The sequence below is a fragment of the Narcine bancroftii genome, chromosome 4 (genome assembly GCF_036971445.1).
Source record: "Narcine bancroftii isolate sNarBan1 chromosome 4, sNarBan1.hap1, whole genome shotgun sequence".
Lineage (NCBI taxonomy): Eukaryota > Metazoa > Chordata > Chondrichthyes > Torpediniformes > Narcinidae > Narcine > Narcine bancroftii.
Window position 1 is genome coordinate 49,731,660 of NC_091472.1, and position 19,995 is coordinate 49,751,654.

General features: G+C 38.8%; 1 protein-coding gene and 1 long non-coding RNA gene across 11 annotated transcripts in view; one reads left to right on the top strand and one right to left on the bottom strand.

Moving 5' to 3' along the window:
* Nucleotides 1–19,995, top strand: part of LOC138760549 (uncharacterized) — a 257,782-nt gene that overhangs the window by 156,912 nt on the left and 80,875 nt on the right. The gene's annotated exons all lie outside the window — the stretch shown is intronic.
* Nucleotides 1–19,995, bottom strand: part of LOC138760547 (uncharacterized) — a 47,023-nt gene that overhangs the window by 10,641 nt on the left and 16,387 nt on the right. For 3 of the 9 annotated variants that reach the window (XM_069931255.1, XM_069931261.1, XM_069931258.1), the window contains exons 2-3: nt 15,472–15,544; nt 495–541 (exon numbers count right to left, since the gene is read on the bottom strand). Coding sequence is in view for 4 of the 9 variants with exons in the window: in XM_069931261.1 (XP_069787362.1) it covers nt 495–541; nt 15,472–15,544 (120 nt within the window). In the remaining 5 variants the exon portion in view is untranslated. Of the gene's footprint in view, nt 1–494; nt 542–5,885; nt 6,022–7,845; nt 7,922–15,471; nt 15,545–18,378; nt 18,488–19,995 lie in introns of those variants that run through there. The other 6 variants (XM_069931257.1, XM_069931262.1, XM_069931260.1 and 3 more) reach the window with 4 other exon arrangements.

The window sequence follows — 19,995 nt, forward strand, 5'->3', positions numbered from 1 at the left end:
TCTTGTTCATAACAATCTTCTAGAAGCTTAATTCCTTTATCAGACCACATGGAGCCATTTCAAAGTCAAAGGTTATAAAATGTTTGCCTGCTGGGGTAAATATTTGGAAGATGTCCCAAATACCAAATATTTCCGGCACACAGATTAAAATTTTTGGATGAAAAGTAGAAGGATAACTTTGGAAATGGAACTCCTTTTTACGCTTAGAAAAATTAGGATCTGAAATTTCATGCTTGTAGAGAGAGATGGTGGAAACAATTTCAATTAATATGTTCAAAAAGGAAATGGATAGGAACTTGAAATAATTTTTATTATAGGATTATGGATAAAGAACAGAGGAACGGGTTTGTTTAAATAACATAGTCTGGATGGACTTCCTTCTGTTCTGTATCAAATCTATAATTCTCTGAAAGCCTTTAGTAAAAGGGCAACTAATGTCAGTCATAGAGCTGTAACAGGATAAGTGACCAATGGAAACTTTGTGGTCTACTCACAGGAGATTTAGAGCAGACTGTATACAGTGGCACATTGTTTCACATTCCTGTTAAAGAATAATGGCAGGATTAGATATACATAACTCCGTTTACCCTCTCACTGAGCAATGCCTAAGATCGACCTGCAGCCCATAGTTATTCTCTTCAAGTCAATGTATGTAGCCCAATGATTTCACTGAGGAAACAATTATATAAAGATGGATGTTCTCTGTACCTTTTCAACTTCAAGCGTTATCTCTGAAATCTGTGCAACAGATCCAGGATCAAAGTAAGCATTTCCATATTTTCGTGGTGAACATCATCAGACTAAACTCCAACTCTCCAAGCTGGAAAATTGGTAGAACCTCTCAAAATTTAGCCAGTGCAAGATGCAGAACTCCAATAGGATAATGCAGCTTCCCTTACAACTTCTGGATAGATCTAGAGACAAGTGATAATCTATGGGACCATTTCTTATTTTAGACACTCTGTGCTACACCCATAAACTGGAAGAAGATCTTAATCCTATTGATGGTATAAGTGGCAAATTAAACCACTCATTTTGGATCCATTAACATAATTTCAAAAGGTCAATTATTTCAAACATCCAGAAGTCTGAGGAACAAATTTTTCAAGCTTTTCATACAGTAGCGGGCATTTGGAATGAGCTGCCAATGGCGTGGTAGAGGCAGGCATAAATCCAATGTAGAAAAGAAATTTGGATAAGTGTATGAATAGATTACAGGCTAAATGCAAGTAATTAGCAATGGTCGGCAACTTGATCAGCACAGTGAGTTGGGCTGAAGGGTCTGCCACCAATATGTATGAATCGCTTTAAATCTATTTAAATCATGACATTTTCAACAGCTTAGCAGCGAGTTTAACATTATGCATTCATCATCATATTTTCCCTCCCCAGACATTCTGATCCTAGATTTCACGTGCAACATGAAGACAGAATGCTGATTTATGGAACATAGTACATTAAAACAAATGACTGTAGGTTTCCTAGAAAATCACCACAGAAATTTGTTTTGGAAATCAATTCAAGAATCTAGAATTTGATTTATGACAAATGAGTAAAACACTCCTAATCTCACATTACATCAGCAATGCATTTTAATCAAATCTGAAATTATTTGGGTCAATAAATTAAGGCCATTTCTACAATCTGGGCTGCAAATGGCCTGTGCTCCTGCTGTTGACATCTATACCATGATTGCTGTGACTAATAATTCAGTCTTTAGCATAAATTCAAGGATTTACAATGCACTTATTATGAGTGTAGCATCTGTTGAGAAAGAAAAAAAAAGTTATATTTCATGGCCAGAAAGAGTAAGAACTGCATGGCATTCAATTGTTGAAAAAGAATCCTGAGATAAAGGTAGTATTTGAAGCAGAAGAAAATGGTTCAACTAGAGTTATTTTGAAGCTCGCGTGGAAAGTAGGGCTGATCATGTCTCTGCTTTCTCCTCACTGCATCAGTCATGGGACCAAATGAGAAAAATAGAATTCACACCACTGTGGAAAAGTGCCAAGTCAGGGAACATTAATGGGGCCAATAAGGGGATGCCTACAATATTCAAACATCAAATACTCAACCCAGAATGTGGTTCCACATCTGCAATGCAGCCTGCAAATCACTAGCCCTGCCTCACACTTTTAAAAGCTAAATATTTGTGGAAGCACTTCCAGCTGGCCAGCTGCCAAAGGCATACGTTTTCTTTCACTCACACAACTCTGGCATGTTTTCTTGCATGATTGCTGAAATCATGTGCATGCTCTCTGCTCATCCTTTTGTAACAGGTATGAGATAGTCCACTAAATAGGCTGCTCTTGACATTGCTTCCAAAAGCATTAAGACATTTCTTCTTTTTGAATTTCTCTGGAGGACACTGAGTGATAGAATGTAAGTGAGACTGATGGTTTTATGCCAGACAATACAGTAAAGATGTACTTTAAATTATCAAGTTAAGGCTGAAGTTCATTAGGATTAATTTTGACATCTTAAATACCATCATTAACAATATGACAATTACAAGACTTTGGAGCCCATGTCTCTCCAAATGTGTGACTGATTCCTTTTTTAAATGGGCCTAAAATTGGGAGAACTGTGGATCTACCTGCTTCATGTGGCATAGCTCTTTCAATATGGATGTTAGTGACTCAAAACTCAATGACATTTTAGACCCAAATGGGTTGGAATTTCCTCCAAATAATTTCACAGGTGATGGAACTGGAGATCCATCAAAGGTAAGGTATAAATTATTGCTGTGTACCTCAGAAAGCCAAGCTGTGGAAGCACACTGGTATATGCTGGGCATGAATTTTGAGAATGTTCTACACTAACAGCTGCAGCTTCTTACAGTTCTTGTTAGGAAACCAGAGCTAGAGCTAGATGAACTCTGGATCATTCGGGAAGCCATGGGAAGATGTAAGGAGACAGTCACACCAAAGAGGCAAGAGACACATAACTGGGTGACTGTTACAAGAGGGAAGGGGAATAGGCAGTCAGCACAGAACACTCCTGTAACCATTCCCCTCAACAATAAGTGTACAGTTTTGGATACCATTGGGGGGAATAATCTACCAAAGACAAGTCCTAGTGGTCAGATCTCTGGCACAAGTCTGATTTTTCAGCTCAGAAAGGAAGGGGGAAAAGAGGAGAGCTACAGTGATTGGGGAGTCCATAGTTAGATATGAATAGAGAGGAGGTTATGTAAACAAGATTGAGACTCCCAGATAATATGTTGCCTCCAAAGAACCAAGTCAGGGACAGATTGAGACCACAGTATTCTCAAGCAGGAGGATGAACAATCAAATATTTTGATCCACATAGACAGGAAAAGGGATGAGGTTCTGAAGAGTGAATATAGGAAATTAAGAAGGAAGCTAAAAAGGAGGACCTTAAGGATAGGAATCTCTATCAGTGCCACATGCCAGTGAGGGCAGGAATAGGAAATTATGGCAGATGAATATGTGGCTGAAGAGTTGGTGCAAGGAGCAAGGGTTCAGATTCATGGATCATTGATGTCTCTTCTGGGAAGGGTATGATCTGTACAAAAAGGATGAGCTAACCCTGAATAGGATGGAGACTAATATCCTTGTGTGAAGGTTTGCTAGAGCTGTTGGGAAGAGTTTAAACTAGTTTGGCAGGGGATGGGTACCAGAATGAGAGGACACTGTATAGGGCAGAATACACACAAATGTATACACTGTGTAATAAGTGAGGAAGAAGAGGCAATCGATAGGGAAAAAAATGCAAGTGTAAGATTAAAGATTTAACTTGGGGGAGTCATCCATTTACCAAGGTCTTTCTCAATTCTCTTAAGCAAGGGAAGATAGTTCAACTTGTATAAATTATGCAAGTTATTATCTACCTTTATCCCTAAATATTTTATACCATTTAGCAGCCACTTAAATTGTGAATTTCTCTAAATTTGATTATAATTCCCTCCCGTAAATGGCATAATTTCATCTTTATTCCAATTGACTACATATAATTCAAAATTATCCCATAATCCTCCAGTTTAAAGTGCAGTTTTTGTAATGAGGTTTCTGGCTCTGTCAGATATATTAGTACTTTGTCGGCAAATAAATTAATCTTATGTTCTTCCTGATTGACCCTGAAACCTTTTATATCTGAATCTCATCGGATAGATTCCACTAATGGATCTATAGTGAGGATAAAGAGAGCTGCAGATAATGGATAACCCTTTCTACTGGATCTGGATAATGGGAGTGCTGATGAAATTTCCCTGTCAGTAATCACTTTGGCTTTAGGCTCAGAATATAATCCAATTGAGAAATGTTTGCCCTAACCCAAATTTTTCCAGCACCTTAAATAGAAAATCCAATTCCAGTCTGTCGAAGGATTTTTTCGGCATCAAAGGCCATGGCAACACTCAAATCATCTCTTGTTTGTGCCAGATGAATTATGCTGAGCAATCTGCTGATATTACCTGCAGATTGCCTCTTTTGCACAAGATCTGTTTGATCCGCATAATTCTTAATAATTCTTGTTGGGAAGGTCAATTGTATAAAAATGAATGTGTTGCCAAAAACCCAATATCTCTTCCAGACAATTCCGATTCCATTACCTAGGAAGTTTTTACAAAAGCATCAGGAAATTCCTTTGGGGAAAGGCAAGCCACTCAGGGTCTTTATTGATAAATTATTGTGGGATTATGAGATGGGAGGTTGAAGCTTCCAGACTTCAAGAAATATTACTGGGTGGTCCAAATGAAATTTGTCACCTCCCTCTTTGACAGAGAAGACAAGCCTTCTTGGGCAAAAATAGAGTTGTATAAGGTTGGAGAGAGGATAGCAGAAGATTTTATATATAAATAGAATTCAAAATTAATTTTGGGTGTAAAAGAAACTCCTTTATTAAAATATATAATTAATATTTGGAATAAAATATATTATCAAAGCGGGACTAAAGAGGAACTATCTCCTAAAATGCCTCTAGCTCCAAATAGGTTTATTTCTTTAACAATGGACAATAAAATCCTGGGCACCTGGTCCCGAAAAGGGATCAGGTTTATAAAGGATTATTATGGGCAGGGGAAATTAATGTCAATTTATCAATTAAAAACCAAATAGGATGCCACTAATTATACTATCTTCTGCTATTTTCAATTGAGAAATTTTTAAGGGAAAAATTGATCCCAATGATGACCTTACCCCAGTGAAGAAAAGTAGAGACTCTGGTTCGAAAGGGGTTATAAAGAAATTTATTTAAAAAGCGTATTTCCGACTTCAACTGGGGAACAGGATTACATAAATCTAGATAAAGATGGGAGACAGATTTGGGTATACTGATTGATGAAAAAAGCTGGTCTGACTTATTTCAGGACAGCATAACAAATACTATTAATATAAGGTATAGATAGGTGCAATATAATGTTTGCACCAATTATAACTTATGCTGCAAAATTTACACAAATTAAAATCAGAAATATCAGATCAATATTTTAGATGCAGCAAAGAAACAGGAACCTTTTTGCATTCAATCTGGTCATGTTTCAAGGGGAAACTTTTCTGGGAAAATTTGGGAAATCTTCTGGACCAAATCACTAAGTTTTGATTTATACAGATACCGGAATTGTTTATATTGGGAAATATAGCAGATGTAAGACCTCAAATGAGCCTGTCGAAACACCAATTAGAATTTGTGAAGATCACATTGGTAGTGTCTTGGAAATGTATGGCAGTTACCTGGAAATCTGATTCCCATCTAGGTATGACTCGTTGGAAAGCAAAATTTTTCCTGGAGAAAATTACATACAAACTTAATAAAAAATACAGTTTTAAAATAATTTTGAGTCCAAATCTTCAACACATAGCTATAGATTCTTAATAATGCCCCCCCCCCCCCCCCACCCTCAGCCCCCTACATCTGGGAACTACCTGGGATTCCTGGTGTCAGGATATTTGTCCCTTTGGTAGGAGATTGATGAATCCAATGAAACCTTTTTCTTTTTCTTTTCTTTTCATTTTTCTTCTCTTTTTCAATTCGATTGACTATTTCTCTGTGTTTTACCCCCTGGGTGGATGGGAGGGAGGAGGGTTAGGCCTTCTTTTTTTTTTCTTTTTTTCTTTTTTTTTACTCAAAATCAACATCAAATGATAAGATTATGTTTGCTTTATGTAATTGATGAATTTCATGTTTTCATGTTCATTTGAACATATAAATAAAATACTAATTTAAAAAAATTATTAAACTTAGCGTATTTAGGAAACAAAATTGAAAAGGATGATGAATACAGCCCTGGAGGTCTTGTATTTAAATGTCCATGGTATAAGAAATAAAGTTGATGATCTAGTTGCGCAGCTGGAATTTGGCATATGATATGGTGTATAGTCATGGCTGAAAGATGAACACAGCTGGGAACTAAATATATGAGGGTACAGTATATCAGAAGGACAGGAAGGTTGGCAGAGAGGGTAGAGTTCTGCCAGTTAAAAATGGAATTCAATAGTTGGAGAGAGAAGATAATGGATCCGAAGATATAAAATCCCTGTAAGTAGAATGAAGGAAATGTAAGAGTAAAAGACCTGATAGGAATTATATGCAGGCCTCTAAACTGTAGCCAGGGTGTGGCATGCAAACCATAGAGGGAGATAGAGAATGCATACAAAAAGGGGACTGTTACAATAGTCATGGGGGATTTCAATATGCAGATTGCTTAAACAAGGTTGATGCTGGATCCAAAGAGGAGGAATTTATCGATTGCCTTCAGCTTGGCTTCTTAGAACAGCTAAACCAAACTGAGAAATGGCAATTCTGGATCGGATATTGTGTAATGAACCAAAGTTCATAAGGGAGCTGAAATTAAGGGAGCCCTCAGCAGGCAGAAATCATAACATGATAGAATTTGCTCTTAGAAACTAAAATCAGAGGTGTTGTCATACCTGTGGAATAAAGGACTACAGAGATGTGAGAGAGGAACTGGCAAAAATTTGTTGGAAAGTCACACTAGCAGAGAGGACAGCAGAACAGCAATTGCTAGCATTTCTGCGAGAAATAAAGAAAGTGCTGGATAGGTATATTCCAAAATAAAGAAATATTTGAATGGAAAAATGATATAACTGTGGCTGACAAGAGAGGTCAAAACCAAAATAAAAGCAAAAGAAAGGGCATACAAGGTTCCAAAAATTAATGAGAGGATAGAGGACTGGGGAAGCTTTGAAAAGCATACAGAAGGCAACTAAGGAAAGTCATTTGGAAGGAAAAGACGATATATGAATGTAGGCTAGTAAATAATATTAAAAAAACTAAAAACTTTTTTATATATACAGTAAAACCTCGTTAGACCATGGTAGTTGGGGGTCGAAGATTTCATACCGCGTTATAGCCGAGTTGCGGAACAGATGCATATATGTCAGAGAGTGAGGCTGCCGGCGTGGGATGTCAGGGCTGTGGTTGTTGGCGCTGGACGTTGGGGCTGGGGTGGCAGGTGTGGGACTTCAGGGCAGGGGCTGCCGGCACAGAACGTCAGGGCTGGGGCTGCCGGCACAGGGTGTCGGGGCTGGGGCAGCAGGCGCGGGACTTCGGGGCAGGGGCTGCCGGCAAAGGACTTCAGGGCAGGGGCAGCAGGCACGGGACATCGGGGAAGGAGCGGCCGGTGCGGGACTACGGGGCAGGTGCTCCTGGCTGCAGCAGGGACCTCAAGCTCCCGGGTAGGAGCGGGACCCTTGGGCTCCCGACACGAGTGGGGACTTGGTGGGAAAGTTTCAGTGATTGGCAGTGGCCAGCATTTTTTTTGGTGAGAATGAAACATTATTTTAATGCTTAAAAAGCTTTCCCTTGTTGTTTGTTGATGTTTAAACACTGTTACCAGTGATTTTATCTTGCCACATGACCTACCCAGCGCAGTTGGATCTTCAGCAGAGTGGATTCGATGCTGTTGGCCTCTGCCATCTCGAGTACTTTTTTTTAAAACTTTATTTAAGATTTTATAACATGAATAACATATAGGATAACATTAAAAGAAAATTAAGAATAAAATAATAAAATTACAATACAGTATCAGTAATCTAAATAAACTATACCCTCCCCAATAATTATTACACATTAATAACCCAACTCAAATTAGTCCAACCCCCCCTTCCCCCAAAATAAAGAGTGAAGAATTAATAAAGTTAATAATATATGTAAGAAAAAAACCCACTTACAAAAAAAAACAAAAACATAACCGATTAAAATACTAACAAAAAGAAAAGTAATTAATACTAAGATATCAGACTTAAAAAACATATTTAAATCAAACTTAAATGCATATATTTAACAAACGGAGTTAAGATGAAACATATATTTAACTCAAACTTAATATAAAAAATTAGTAAAGTTAGTAATATTATCTATCAAAAATTCTTAAACAATAATCAATTCTTAAAAAAAATTGTAGCATGAAAAAAAAGATGAAAAAAAAATTCTCTTTAGAGATAAACCTTCACCAAATATCAACTAACTTCACATCTATCATCATATTAGTCACATGAGTACTTCGATGTTGGTGATGAAGTTGCTCCAATGAATGTTGAGGATGGAGCGGAGACAACGCTGGTGGAAGCGTTCTAGGAGCCGTAGGTGATGCCGGTAGAGGACCCATGATTCGGAGCCGAACAGGAGTGTGGGTATGACAACGGCTCTGTATACGCTTATCTTTGTGAGGTTTTAATGTTGGTTGTTTTTCCAGATTCTTTTGTGTAGTCTTCCAAAGGTGCTATTTGCCTTGGTGAGTCTATTGTCTATCTTGTTGTCGATCCTTACATCCAGAATGGAGGCCCATCGCCTTCCCAAGATCGTGTTATATAGCGAGCTCTCCACTGGCCACCGAGACAGAGGTGCACCAAAGAAGAGGTACAAGGACTGCCTAAAGAAATCCCTTGGTGCCTGCCACATTGACCACCGCCAGTGAGCTGATATCGCCTCCAACCGTGCATCTTGGTGCCTCACAATTCGGCGGGCAGCAACCTCCTTTGAAGAAGACCGCAGAGCCCACCTCACTGACAAAAGACAAAGGAGGAAAAACCCAACACCCAACCCCAACCAACCAATTTTCCCTTGCAACCGCTGCAACCGTGACTGCCTGTCCCGTATCAGACTTGTCAGCCACAAACGAGCCTGCAGCTGACGTGGACATTACCCCTCCATTAATCTTCATCCGTGAAGCCAAGCCAAGCCAAAGAATGTTGCCACTGGGCTGTTTTTAAAAATTGACCAGTTCTACAAAAAAACTATTTATCCAAAATAGGCCCGGTCCCAATCATTTTGAATAATTGGTGTTGTACTCTAATTGATTTAGTCAAATGGTCCACTTATGTAAAGCAAGGAAATTCTGGTCCTGATCTATATACCTTCAATAAGTGAGTCGACAAGGATCTGGAAGGTGGAGTATAATGTCGGTAAATGTGAGCTCATCTACTTTGGAAAGAAGAATAATAGATCGGACCATTTATTTAAAAGCTGAAACATTGCAGCTCGCTTTTATGCAGAGAGATCTGGAAGTACAAAAGATTTTCAGGTGCAGCAAGTAATCAAGGAAGCAAATGGAATGTTAGCCTTCATTGTTAGAGGGATTGAATTTAAGAGCAAGGAGATACTACTGCATCTGCACAGAGTATTGGTGATGCCACACTTGGAGAACTGCATATAGTTCTGGTCCCCTTTCTTGAACAAGGATATATTAGTTTTGGAGATGGCACAGAGGAGGTTCACTGCATTGACTCCAGAGATTAAGTAGTTATAAGGAGATATTGAGCAGCCCGCAATTATAGTCATTGGAATTTAGAATGATGACGGGGGACTCTTATAGAGATAATATAAACATACAAAAGGATCTTATATATCTTATAGAAATAAGATAGAAACAGGGAAGACATTTACACTGGCAGGTGAGACAAGAAGTAGGGAACATAGGCTGAAGATTCAGGGAAGTAGACTGAAGATAGAGATAGGGAGGAACTGCTTTTCCCAGAAGGTGGAATTTATTGCCCATTCAAGACAAGGTTAGATAGGTTTTTACATATTAGGGAAATTAAAGGACATGAGGAAAAGGCAGATAGGTAGAGATGGGCCTATCATTAGATAACCATGATCTTATTGAATGGTGGAGCAGACTTGATGGGCTGGATGGCCTCCTCCTGCTCCTATTTCTTATGCTTTTATGTTCTCCCAGAGAGTAGTGATTCTGTGGAATTCACTGTCCAATGAAGCAGTAGAGGCTGCCTCAATGAATGTATTTAAGAGAGAGATTTTTGAGTAATGGGGCATAAGAGTTATGGAGAGTAGGTGAGTAATTGAAGCAGAGTCCATGACTAGATCAGTCGTGATCTTATTGAATGGCAGAGCAGATTCAAGGGCCAGATGGCCTACTCCTGCTCCTGTTTGTTATGTTGATGCGACAGCATGTACGCAGAGGCATCTTCTGGCTGACCAGATCACCATTATGTTTAATTTGGCTTTAATTTACCTGTTCTTTCCAGGATTAAATAAAGATTCTCTTCCAGCTGGGTAGTTCTATTGATGTTCCTGACCTATATAAAAAAAACTAATCTAAAAAATCCTTTTCAAATTTTCTGATGATTTTGTTTTAATTTCCAAGTCTCAGTAATTTGTAGCCAACTAATGAGCAATTACACAACATGAAAAGAAATCTTAGAAGCTGAACATGTTTTGTTTTGAACAAGTAATAAAGTTGAAAAGATTTAACTCATTAAATAAAATGAAAGTCAGCAGGAAAATATATTGTTGGAGCCAATATAATTGGTCACTAGAAATGTGTGTTTAACTGTTGCAGCTTTGAATCACTTCCAGCTAGAACTGCTATTAAGAAAAGCTTTGAAACTTTAAAATAGCCACACCAACATCTTCAAAGTTCGATGCAAAAATTAAAAACACATCAAAATAATTCTCATAATATGCTTAGGAAAAACAAGAATCAGTTCTTCAGTAAAGAGCAGACTGTTTTCATCATAATGTACATTTGAAATCCATAATGAAAATGTGGCAGGATTGGAATGTAATATGAAACACTAATGAATATGAAAAATTATTACATTAATTTAGTTTTAAGAACCAATTTTTTAAATAAAAACTTTTTTGTCTCTCAATCTGTATGATTGACAAGTTAGAGGAGTATTTACCTGCATTGGGGGAAAACCCTAATCACACACAGTAATAAATATGATGATAAATTTTGGGTTGAGTCAAAAAAGTTTGTGTGGGCCATGACAGAAGAGAATACTATTCTTGACAACAGATCTTCCTTTTTGATTTATTTCAAAATTATAACTATAGTCATGAGCCCCTTTCACACTTGCATCTCACTAAATTAGCCATTCAGTGTCCTGGGATAGGAATGGGGGTTTGGCTTTTCACACTTGACCACTCCTAACTGGGACACTAAACAATTTCATACTTGCAAGGAGCCATCTCCAGGTTTAGGACTGTTCTACCTTCTAATGATGACGTCACAACATGTCGAGCGACGGTGGACCCATCCTAAATCCTGATCAATGTATTATGATCTTATATTGGAACAAAATGAATTATGCCTAATTATAACATAATTAAGCTTTATGTACAGCACAGTATGATGCCTTCAGTCCCTGTTGTTGTTGTTGTGCCAACCTATATAAGCCTTTATAAGGGATTGTGGGAAAGTGCTAGCAATAAATAGCAATTGCAAGCAATTTTTAAACAGGGTGGGAAAGTTGGTAGCACTTTAGCACACAACTTATATAGCATGGGAAAGTTGGTAGCACTATTTCATACAATTTATAAATACCATGGGAAAAAGCAATGGCGGACTTGCCCTCCCAGATTTCCAGGCGGCAGAGAAAGGGCATTTATAGACGTGTTTCTCTGCTGCACAGCACTCTGGGAAGTCAGGTCCACCATTGCTTTTTCCCCATTGATTTTATAAATTGTGTGCTATAGCTACCAACTTTCCCATGCTGTTTAAAAATTGTCCACTATTGCTATTTATTTTCTCTCTCTCTCTCTCTCTCTCTCTCTCTCTCTCTCACACAAAAACTTGAATCATTTCAATCCCACAGTACAATTTCCTGTTTCATAAATGCTGATTGCAATGCTGACATCTGCAGACGCCAGGGGATTGTGTTAGGGATCAAGGCCATGAATCCCCAACGTGAGATGATGTCATCTGATGCCAGTGTTGAGCTGACTTTGCTTTCACACTAGCCCAGTGGTTCTCAACCTTTTTCTTTCCACTCATATGTTACTTTAAATATTCCCTATGCTATCGGTTCTCTGTGATTAGTAAGGGATAGCTTAAGGTGGTATGTGAGTGGAAGAGAAGGTTGAGAATCACTGCTCCAGACCCAATTGTGACTGAAATATTTTGCTTGAGAAACATTGTCATTGGCCCATTTCCTTTGGAGTTATGAAACCGTGCACATAATGAGTCAATCAGGTATGATTAAAACAGTGGTTTTCAAACTTTTTCTATCTACACACATAATACCTTAAGCCACCCCTTACTAATTACAGAGCACCTATGGCATATGGAATACTTAAAGTGGTATGTGAGTGGAAAGAAAAAGATTGAGAACTACTGCACTAGACATTTTAAAGGCCGATTGGCAGTTAATTGCTGGGATCACTTGCAAGTGTAAAAGGGGCTATGGAGTTATACAGCATGAAAATGGGCTTTCCAGTCAACTTTTCCAAGCTAATCTGAGTTTGTCCCATCTGCTAGTATTGGCTCATATCCTTTTAACCCTTTCTAATCCATATTTTCTGTCAATTATATTTAAAAGGTACCTGTCAAATACCTTTTAAATATAATTGTAGTTGCCTCTCCCACTTTTTCTGGCAACTCATTTCATATACGTACCACTCTTTGTATGAAAGTATTATTTCCATAAGTTTCTATTGTTTTAGATGCCCAGCATTTTGCTTTTTAGGTGCTAAGATATAATCTAATGAAAAAAAGAATGTTATGCTAAGACTGAGGTTTGGTGCTTTAGCAAAGACCCAAACATTTAGTCTTCAATAGAAAGAACCACACACAGAAATAACAAACTGAAAGGTTATCCTAAAATTGTTGAATTGCATTACAACATTCCTTATCTTTCCATCTCTATGAAAGATTGCATTTCAGCTGAAAAGCTATCATCGCTATTTCTCACCACAGTTCAGCCACAACCTTCAAAGCCATGAAATGGAATTCAGAATATCCTGCCAAATTTACAGCACAGATCTTTCTATCTTATCAGGACTTAACCAATTCTCTTCCTTCAGTGTGTGCTGAGCTGATAAACCTAATATTTCTCTGAGCTGGTTCTGATAGCAGAACCAAAACGATAGGTTTTGTCAGTGTGAAATTGGCTTTTAATCTCTGTGAACTAAGATTCTGTTGATCTTCCTCAATGGATCTATAGATAAAGGGATTTCTGACATGCTCTGGGATCCACAGGCCCCAACATGGACTGGGAAGATATGCTTTCTTTATTCAGTTCCCATTAAGCCAATGACAACATATATATGGACCTCCCAGTGGTTAGCCATTGCAATTACACACCCCATTCTCACATTGATATGTCTGTCCATGGCCTCATGCACTGCCAAACAGGCCATCCGCAAATTGGAGGAACAATACCTAATATTCCATCTGGGCACTCTCCAACCAGATGATATTAACATAGACTTCCCTAGTTTTCAGTATGCCCTTTTCCTGTGCCTGTCAGCTGCCCCTGCCCCTACCCCAACTACCCAATCCCACCATTTAGTTCAGCTCCAGCCTACATTTTGTCCATACCTTGATGAAGAGCTCAAGCCCAAAATGTTCATTATTTACCTTTCATTATATAAAGTACAGTTTGACCTGCTGAGTTTCACCAGCATTGTTTTTACTTCAATCACAGTGTCTGCAGACTTTCATGTTTTATTCCTCTCTTCTCTTCTCTCTGTTTCCCAAACCATCTGTTTCCTTTTCTTCAGTTCCCCACCCTTTTCCCTCTCCATTCAGAGAGCTACTCCTCCACCTTTCAGTTCTCAGGTTTTTTTTCTCTTCTGCCCACCCCCGTATCACCTATGACCTCCTGCCTGTTGGCTGGTGCTCTTCCTTGTGCCCCCTTTTCTTTCCTTCCCCACCTTTTTATTCAAGCACCTGCACTTTTTTTCTCATACCTTAACGAAAGGCTCAGGCCCAAAGTGTTGCTTATATATCTTTGCTTCCTATGAACGCTGTGTGGCTTACTGTGTTTCTCCAGCACTTTTCAGTATTACACTACAATCCCAGCATCTGCTGAGTTTCCTGTTTATCTCCAAGCTCAAAGAGTTAACAGTTTATTCATTTTCTCTAACAAAATCCACTTGTCCTCATGTAAAGTATCTAATTTGTTATCACAATTAACCTGTGGAGATAAGAATGAAAGCAATGAAAGGATAAAGTCATCAAACACCAGAGCAGGGATATTGGGAATAATGTGGGGGTCAGGGGTTCAGTGATATGAGTATGGCAGGTTGTATATGGCAAATGTCTATGGCTTAATTGAGATGGGACAACCAAAAATATGCTGAGAGTAGCTGACAATAGGTTGTTGGCCTCATTATGTCCAATCAACATTTTAAAACGTGAAGTTGAAGTACAATTGGGAGAATGTTAGACATTCTTATTAAAGATGTTACAATTGGGCACTTTTTTCAAGATATTTGAGCAAAATCAACATGGTTTGGTGAAAGGCAAACCATTTTTGGCCAATTTATTGGAATTAACCTGTGATCTGGATAAAAACACAGAAATGCTGAAGGAACTCAGCAGGCCTCGTAGCATCGTTTGGAACTAAAGATATATTACTGATGTGTCTTTCCGGGTAGCATTTAATAAAGTGTTATATCAAATGTTATTGTGGGGAACAAAAGCTCATGGTGCAGTGGTGAATGAACAGACAAGGTTAGAATATTGGTTGGTTTACAAGAAACAAAGTGCAGGCATAAATGGATCATTTTTCTGTGAGGCAAGTTGCCAGAAATGTGTGGCACAAACAGCACTGGGGCCTCAACTTTTTTTGTTCACAATTTATATGACTGATTTAGATGAAGGCACCAAAGAAATGGTAAATAAATATGCTGGTGATGTATAGTTGGGGGATAAAGAAAAAGATTGAGTAAGTGGACAAAAACCTGCCAGATGGATTTAATGTCTGAAAATATGAAATTGTCCATTTTGGCATAAAAAAAGTAATTTTTTAAATAGTAAGAGACTGTAGAATTCTGCCACGCTGAGGAATTTGAGTGGCTTCATTGATGATTTGCAATTAATTTGGAAAAAAACAGTGAAATGTTATTGTTCATTACTTGGGAATTGAATACCAAAAGAGGTTATGCTTCAGTTTTATAAGGATTGAGCTAAATAGTCCAGATTGTCCCAAATTGCCCATGGTGACCCGTCATTCTGGGTTTGTCCTATTTGCCTGTATTTGGTCCATTACTTTCTAACCCCTGGTGGTCCATATAACTTACCAAATGCATATTGAATGTTGTGATAGTGCCCACTACTATAGGTTCTCTTGGCAGCTCTTTTCCAGAATACACACTGTATGAAAAAAAATGTCGCTGATTAGGTCTTTCTTAAATCTCTCTCCTCTTATCTATAAACCTATGCCCTCTAGTTATGTTATTGTTCATCCTGGGAAATAGACTGTGAATATTTACTTTATTCATGTCTCTCATGATTCGATAAACCTCTAAGATCACCCCGACCCCCTACGCTCCAGGGAATAAAGTCAAGTTTATTGTCATATAATTGTATGAGTACAACCTGATGAACCAGCGTTCTCCGATCCTCAGTGCAAAAACATGCAGACGCACAACCAGACATAGCACGCACACTGGCAAATAATATATATGCATATGTAAAGACCCAGCCTATTCAACCTTTCCATACAACTCAAAACCTCCAGTCCTGGTGACAAATGATGAATCTCTTCTGTGCCCCCTTCCAACTTATTAATATACTGTACTTACTTTTCCTGAACAACCAGCATTGGACACAGTTCTCCAAATAGTCTCATCGAGGCCTTGACAGCTGGATCATAAGGTCCCAACATTTGTACTCAATACCCTTCCTAACAAAGAAAAGTGTGCAATATGCCTTCTTCTCCATCCTGTCTACCAGATTTGTCATTTTCATCCAATTATGAACCTTTGCCCTAGGCCTCTCTATTCTGACCCAACCTTAAATATACATCAATAGATTCCTTGTTGTTTCATTGGAAACAGTCCAGAGATGATTTATGAGACTAATATCTAAAATGGATGTGTTGTCTCCTGTGTGTTGTTGGACAGGCATTTATCAGCTGGAGTTCAGAGTGAGAAGGGCCTAGACTGAAACATAGAGATCTTTCAGGATAAAAGTGGAGTTGATATTGCCTCTTGTGGGAGAACCTAGATCTTGAAAGTATTGTTTTAAAACAAAGGGTTATCCATTTAAAACAGAAACAAGGCTATTGAGTTGGTAGCTTTAGAATTTTGTCATTAAATGGTGGGAGAATGTGTCTTTGGCAATGTTCTATGGATGTGTGGAAAGTGTGCTGACCAGCTGCATCATGGCCTGGTATGGGGGAACCAATATCTGAGCCAAAAGCTCTGCAAAATGTAGTGGACACAGCCCAGTACATCAAAGGCAAAACCATTGAGAGCATCTACAGGGAGCCCTGTCGTTGAAGAGTGGCAGAAATCATCAACAATCCCAGGACATGCTCTGTTCTTACTGCTGCCATCAAGAAGAAGGTATACAAGATCCACCCCACCAGGTTCAGGAACTATTGCCACATATCCACCATCAGACTCCTCAACAAAAAACTTTACAGAGACTCATTTGAGGACTCTCACTTGGCACATTATTTATTATTGAATATTTATTTTCTATATTGCTCAGTTTGAACTGCCTTCTTGTTTATAATTCTCTCTTTTTATACATATATTTTCTTGAGTACAGTTTCTTTTTGTTCTACCAATTATATAGAAATTCTGCTTGGCCCACAGGAAAATTAATTTCAGGATTGTATATTGTGACAGATTATGTTGTAAAAGCATTGGAGAGTGCCCAAGAGACTTCACTAATGGATTGTTGTTTACAAAAAGGAAACAGATGAAAGAACTTGTAGGAGCCACAGACTGTCTGGAGTGGAACTTGCTGTTCTAAGAGGGTCATGTGGTTTTGCAAGCAGAGAGAGTCAAACAGGCTTTCTCTCTGAGAGAGAGGCAGAGAGAGAGAGAGAAGAGAGAGAGAGAGAATTCAGTTCTGCAGTTTTACAGTTAGCAGCAGCAGCTGGAACTAGAACAGGATAAGCTGACAAGCTTGTGGAAAAAAACCCCATTTGGAAGACGCATTGTGAGTGCTTAGTTCAGCCTGGTCAAAGCCCTTGTGGTTTATGCAAGAGAAGAGGACTGGCTGTCTAATGTTTCACTTGAAATAAGAGAAACGAAAAGGAACTCTGTGGTGACCTGACAGAAAGAGGTTATCATCTGGAGAACCCTGAGTGGGCAAGTTTCTTTGGCAAGACACTGAAGTGGCCGATGGAAGTAAATCAGTTATGGGTGTCCAGCGAACAACAAATCTCTCTCTGAAAACTGACAAGAACCTTCCTGAGTGGTAACATTTTACCTTTCAAGCACCAAAGCCTAGTGAACTTTATAAATGTTAAATTCTGTGCACAGTATAAGAATTGCCTGCAACCAGTGAACTTGGAGGAATGAGAAGTGAGATTGGACTGTGAATCAAAGAACCTTTCTGAACTTACACACACATTACCTACCCATGCACTTAGAGTTAGAAGGGGGCTAAGTTAGGTTAGTTAAGTCAATAGTGATAAGTGTGATTCTATTTTCATGTTTAAAGATAATTAAAAGCAAATTTTGTTTAAGTAACCATTTGTCTTGGTGAATATCTATTGCTGCTGGGTTTTGGGGTTCTCTGGGCTCGTAACAATATCATATAATGCATGTACTCTGACAACAAATATGAACTTTTATTCAAATGTGAAGCAAAGGGGTGAAGTATTATTACATGCACATGAATATGAAGTTAAGGTTACAATTAAAATCACTACAAACTTGTTAAACATTGACAGTTAACCTAATTTGTATGCTTATTAAAAAAATGCATTTCTCATAACTTATTATTAAGGTGTGTAGTAATTCTTATGAATAGTTCCTTTAAAACTATTAGTAAACATTTTGAATCAATTTTTTGTAATTGTCTACTGGCACTTGAGATCAATATAGCTGATGCCTGGTTTTCTGACATTGCTGCGAATCATGAATTAAAGTTTTTAGACTGCAATGTCAGGAAATTTGTGGAAAAAATTAACATAATTACTGCCTGTGTGGTCATTCATACTGGGTGTCTTTGTAGACTGCAAGTACCTGAGTGCAGCCGTCCTAGTGGTTGGACGTACAGGAAAGTGGATGTCCATCAATGAATTTTTCCGGTATGATTTACACTGCAGGCTTCTTCCAAAAAGTTGTAGGGGTCCTGCAGGATAAATCACGGTGCAGGAATTAAGTCAAAATTCATGCATATTCCTTTTTAGACTGACTGTGTAGTGGCAAAATTCCTTGATTGTGCCGTTACTTGCCTACAGTCCAAAAACCATATTTGAAGATGGTGGTACTGTTGCCGACATGGAAACAGCAGTGCTATTGGTGTGGACTTAAGAGAGCAGAAGCTCATCTTCCAGTGCTCCTCTACATTGTCCTACTGCCCAGCCATCATGCCTGACAGCCCTGTACAGGTTTAAACAGTATTGGGAAATAGGGCTGGCAGCATTTTTCTTACATTGGACAACCCCTGGAGGTCCATGCACAAGATGAAAGCACCCATGCTTGGCAGCTCAGACCACAAGGGTTGCAGGCTCTGGGAGAGCAGCGAAGGGATGCAAAACACCAGTTTGGGATGACACACCCACACCTACTTTGCCAAGAATGAGAATGCCACAGCACCGGGCTAGGAAACCACAGCAGTGGACCAGACTCTGCCACCAAATGACTCATGCAAGGCTGATGCTGCCAGGGGCTGCCTTGTGGGAACCTGGTGTCGGGGCTGGGATTTGTGAGGGTACCAGTAATGAGCAGAGCTCCTGAAGGGTCTCAAGCACAGGCATCTTCTTGATCATATTGTGGTTTCAGAACCTGGGATAGAAGAAGGGAAACAACTTGAATGCCTGGAGCATGGGTTCACTGCTAGAACAGACAGGAGGCCATGTGGTTTCAGAGGTTATAGGAGTGCAGGAGACCATGACATGAGAGGAGTTGGTGGGATCCATGGACACTCTGAAGATGCTCTCTTTTGCTTCTCTTTCACTTGTTAGGTGTTCTGGAACAGTGACACTTTTTTGTGTGCCTTTGTGGGCAAACAAAAGTAAATGAGTTTTGTATATTTGTGTATGTGTCAATAAAGAAACCATAAAAAACATGCTGTGAATCAAGCTCACTTCAAATTTCTTTATTATCATCCAATTATTCAAGGGCAACCTGACAAAACAGCGTTCTCCAGTCTTCACTGCAAAATCTTCCAAACACATACAAAGCATACAGACAATTGATACATATACAGTATGTATAATATATAAATAAATAAATAAATAGATAAATTTTATTTAATAATAGTAAGGTTTTGAGGGTTTGTATGAGCAGTACATTCAGTTGTTCATCCATCTCACTGCCCGTGGGAAGATGTTGTTTTTCAGCTTGGTAGTTCTGGCTTTGATGCTATGTCTGGGATGGTAGGGGCCCTCAACGATTTTGCGTGCCCACTTAAAACAACAATCCTGGTAAATCTTGTTGATGGGGGTGGGGGGGGGGAATGGAGACTCCACTGATACTTCCTGCCATTCTTATGGTCCTGTGGATTGACCTTTGATCCAATGCTCTACAGCAACCATACCACACTGTAATGCAGCTGATCAGGATGCTCTGGATAGAGCTCCTGTAGAAAGTTGACAGGATGGTGGCCAGTAGTTTTGTCCACCTTGGTGTTCCTGA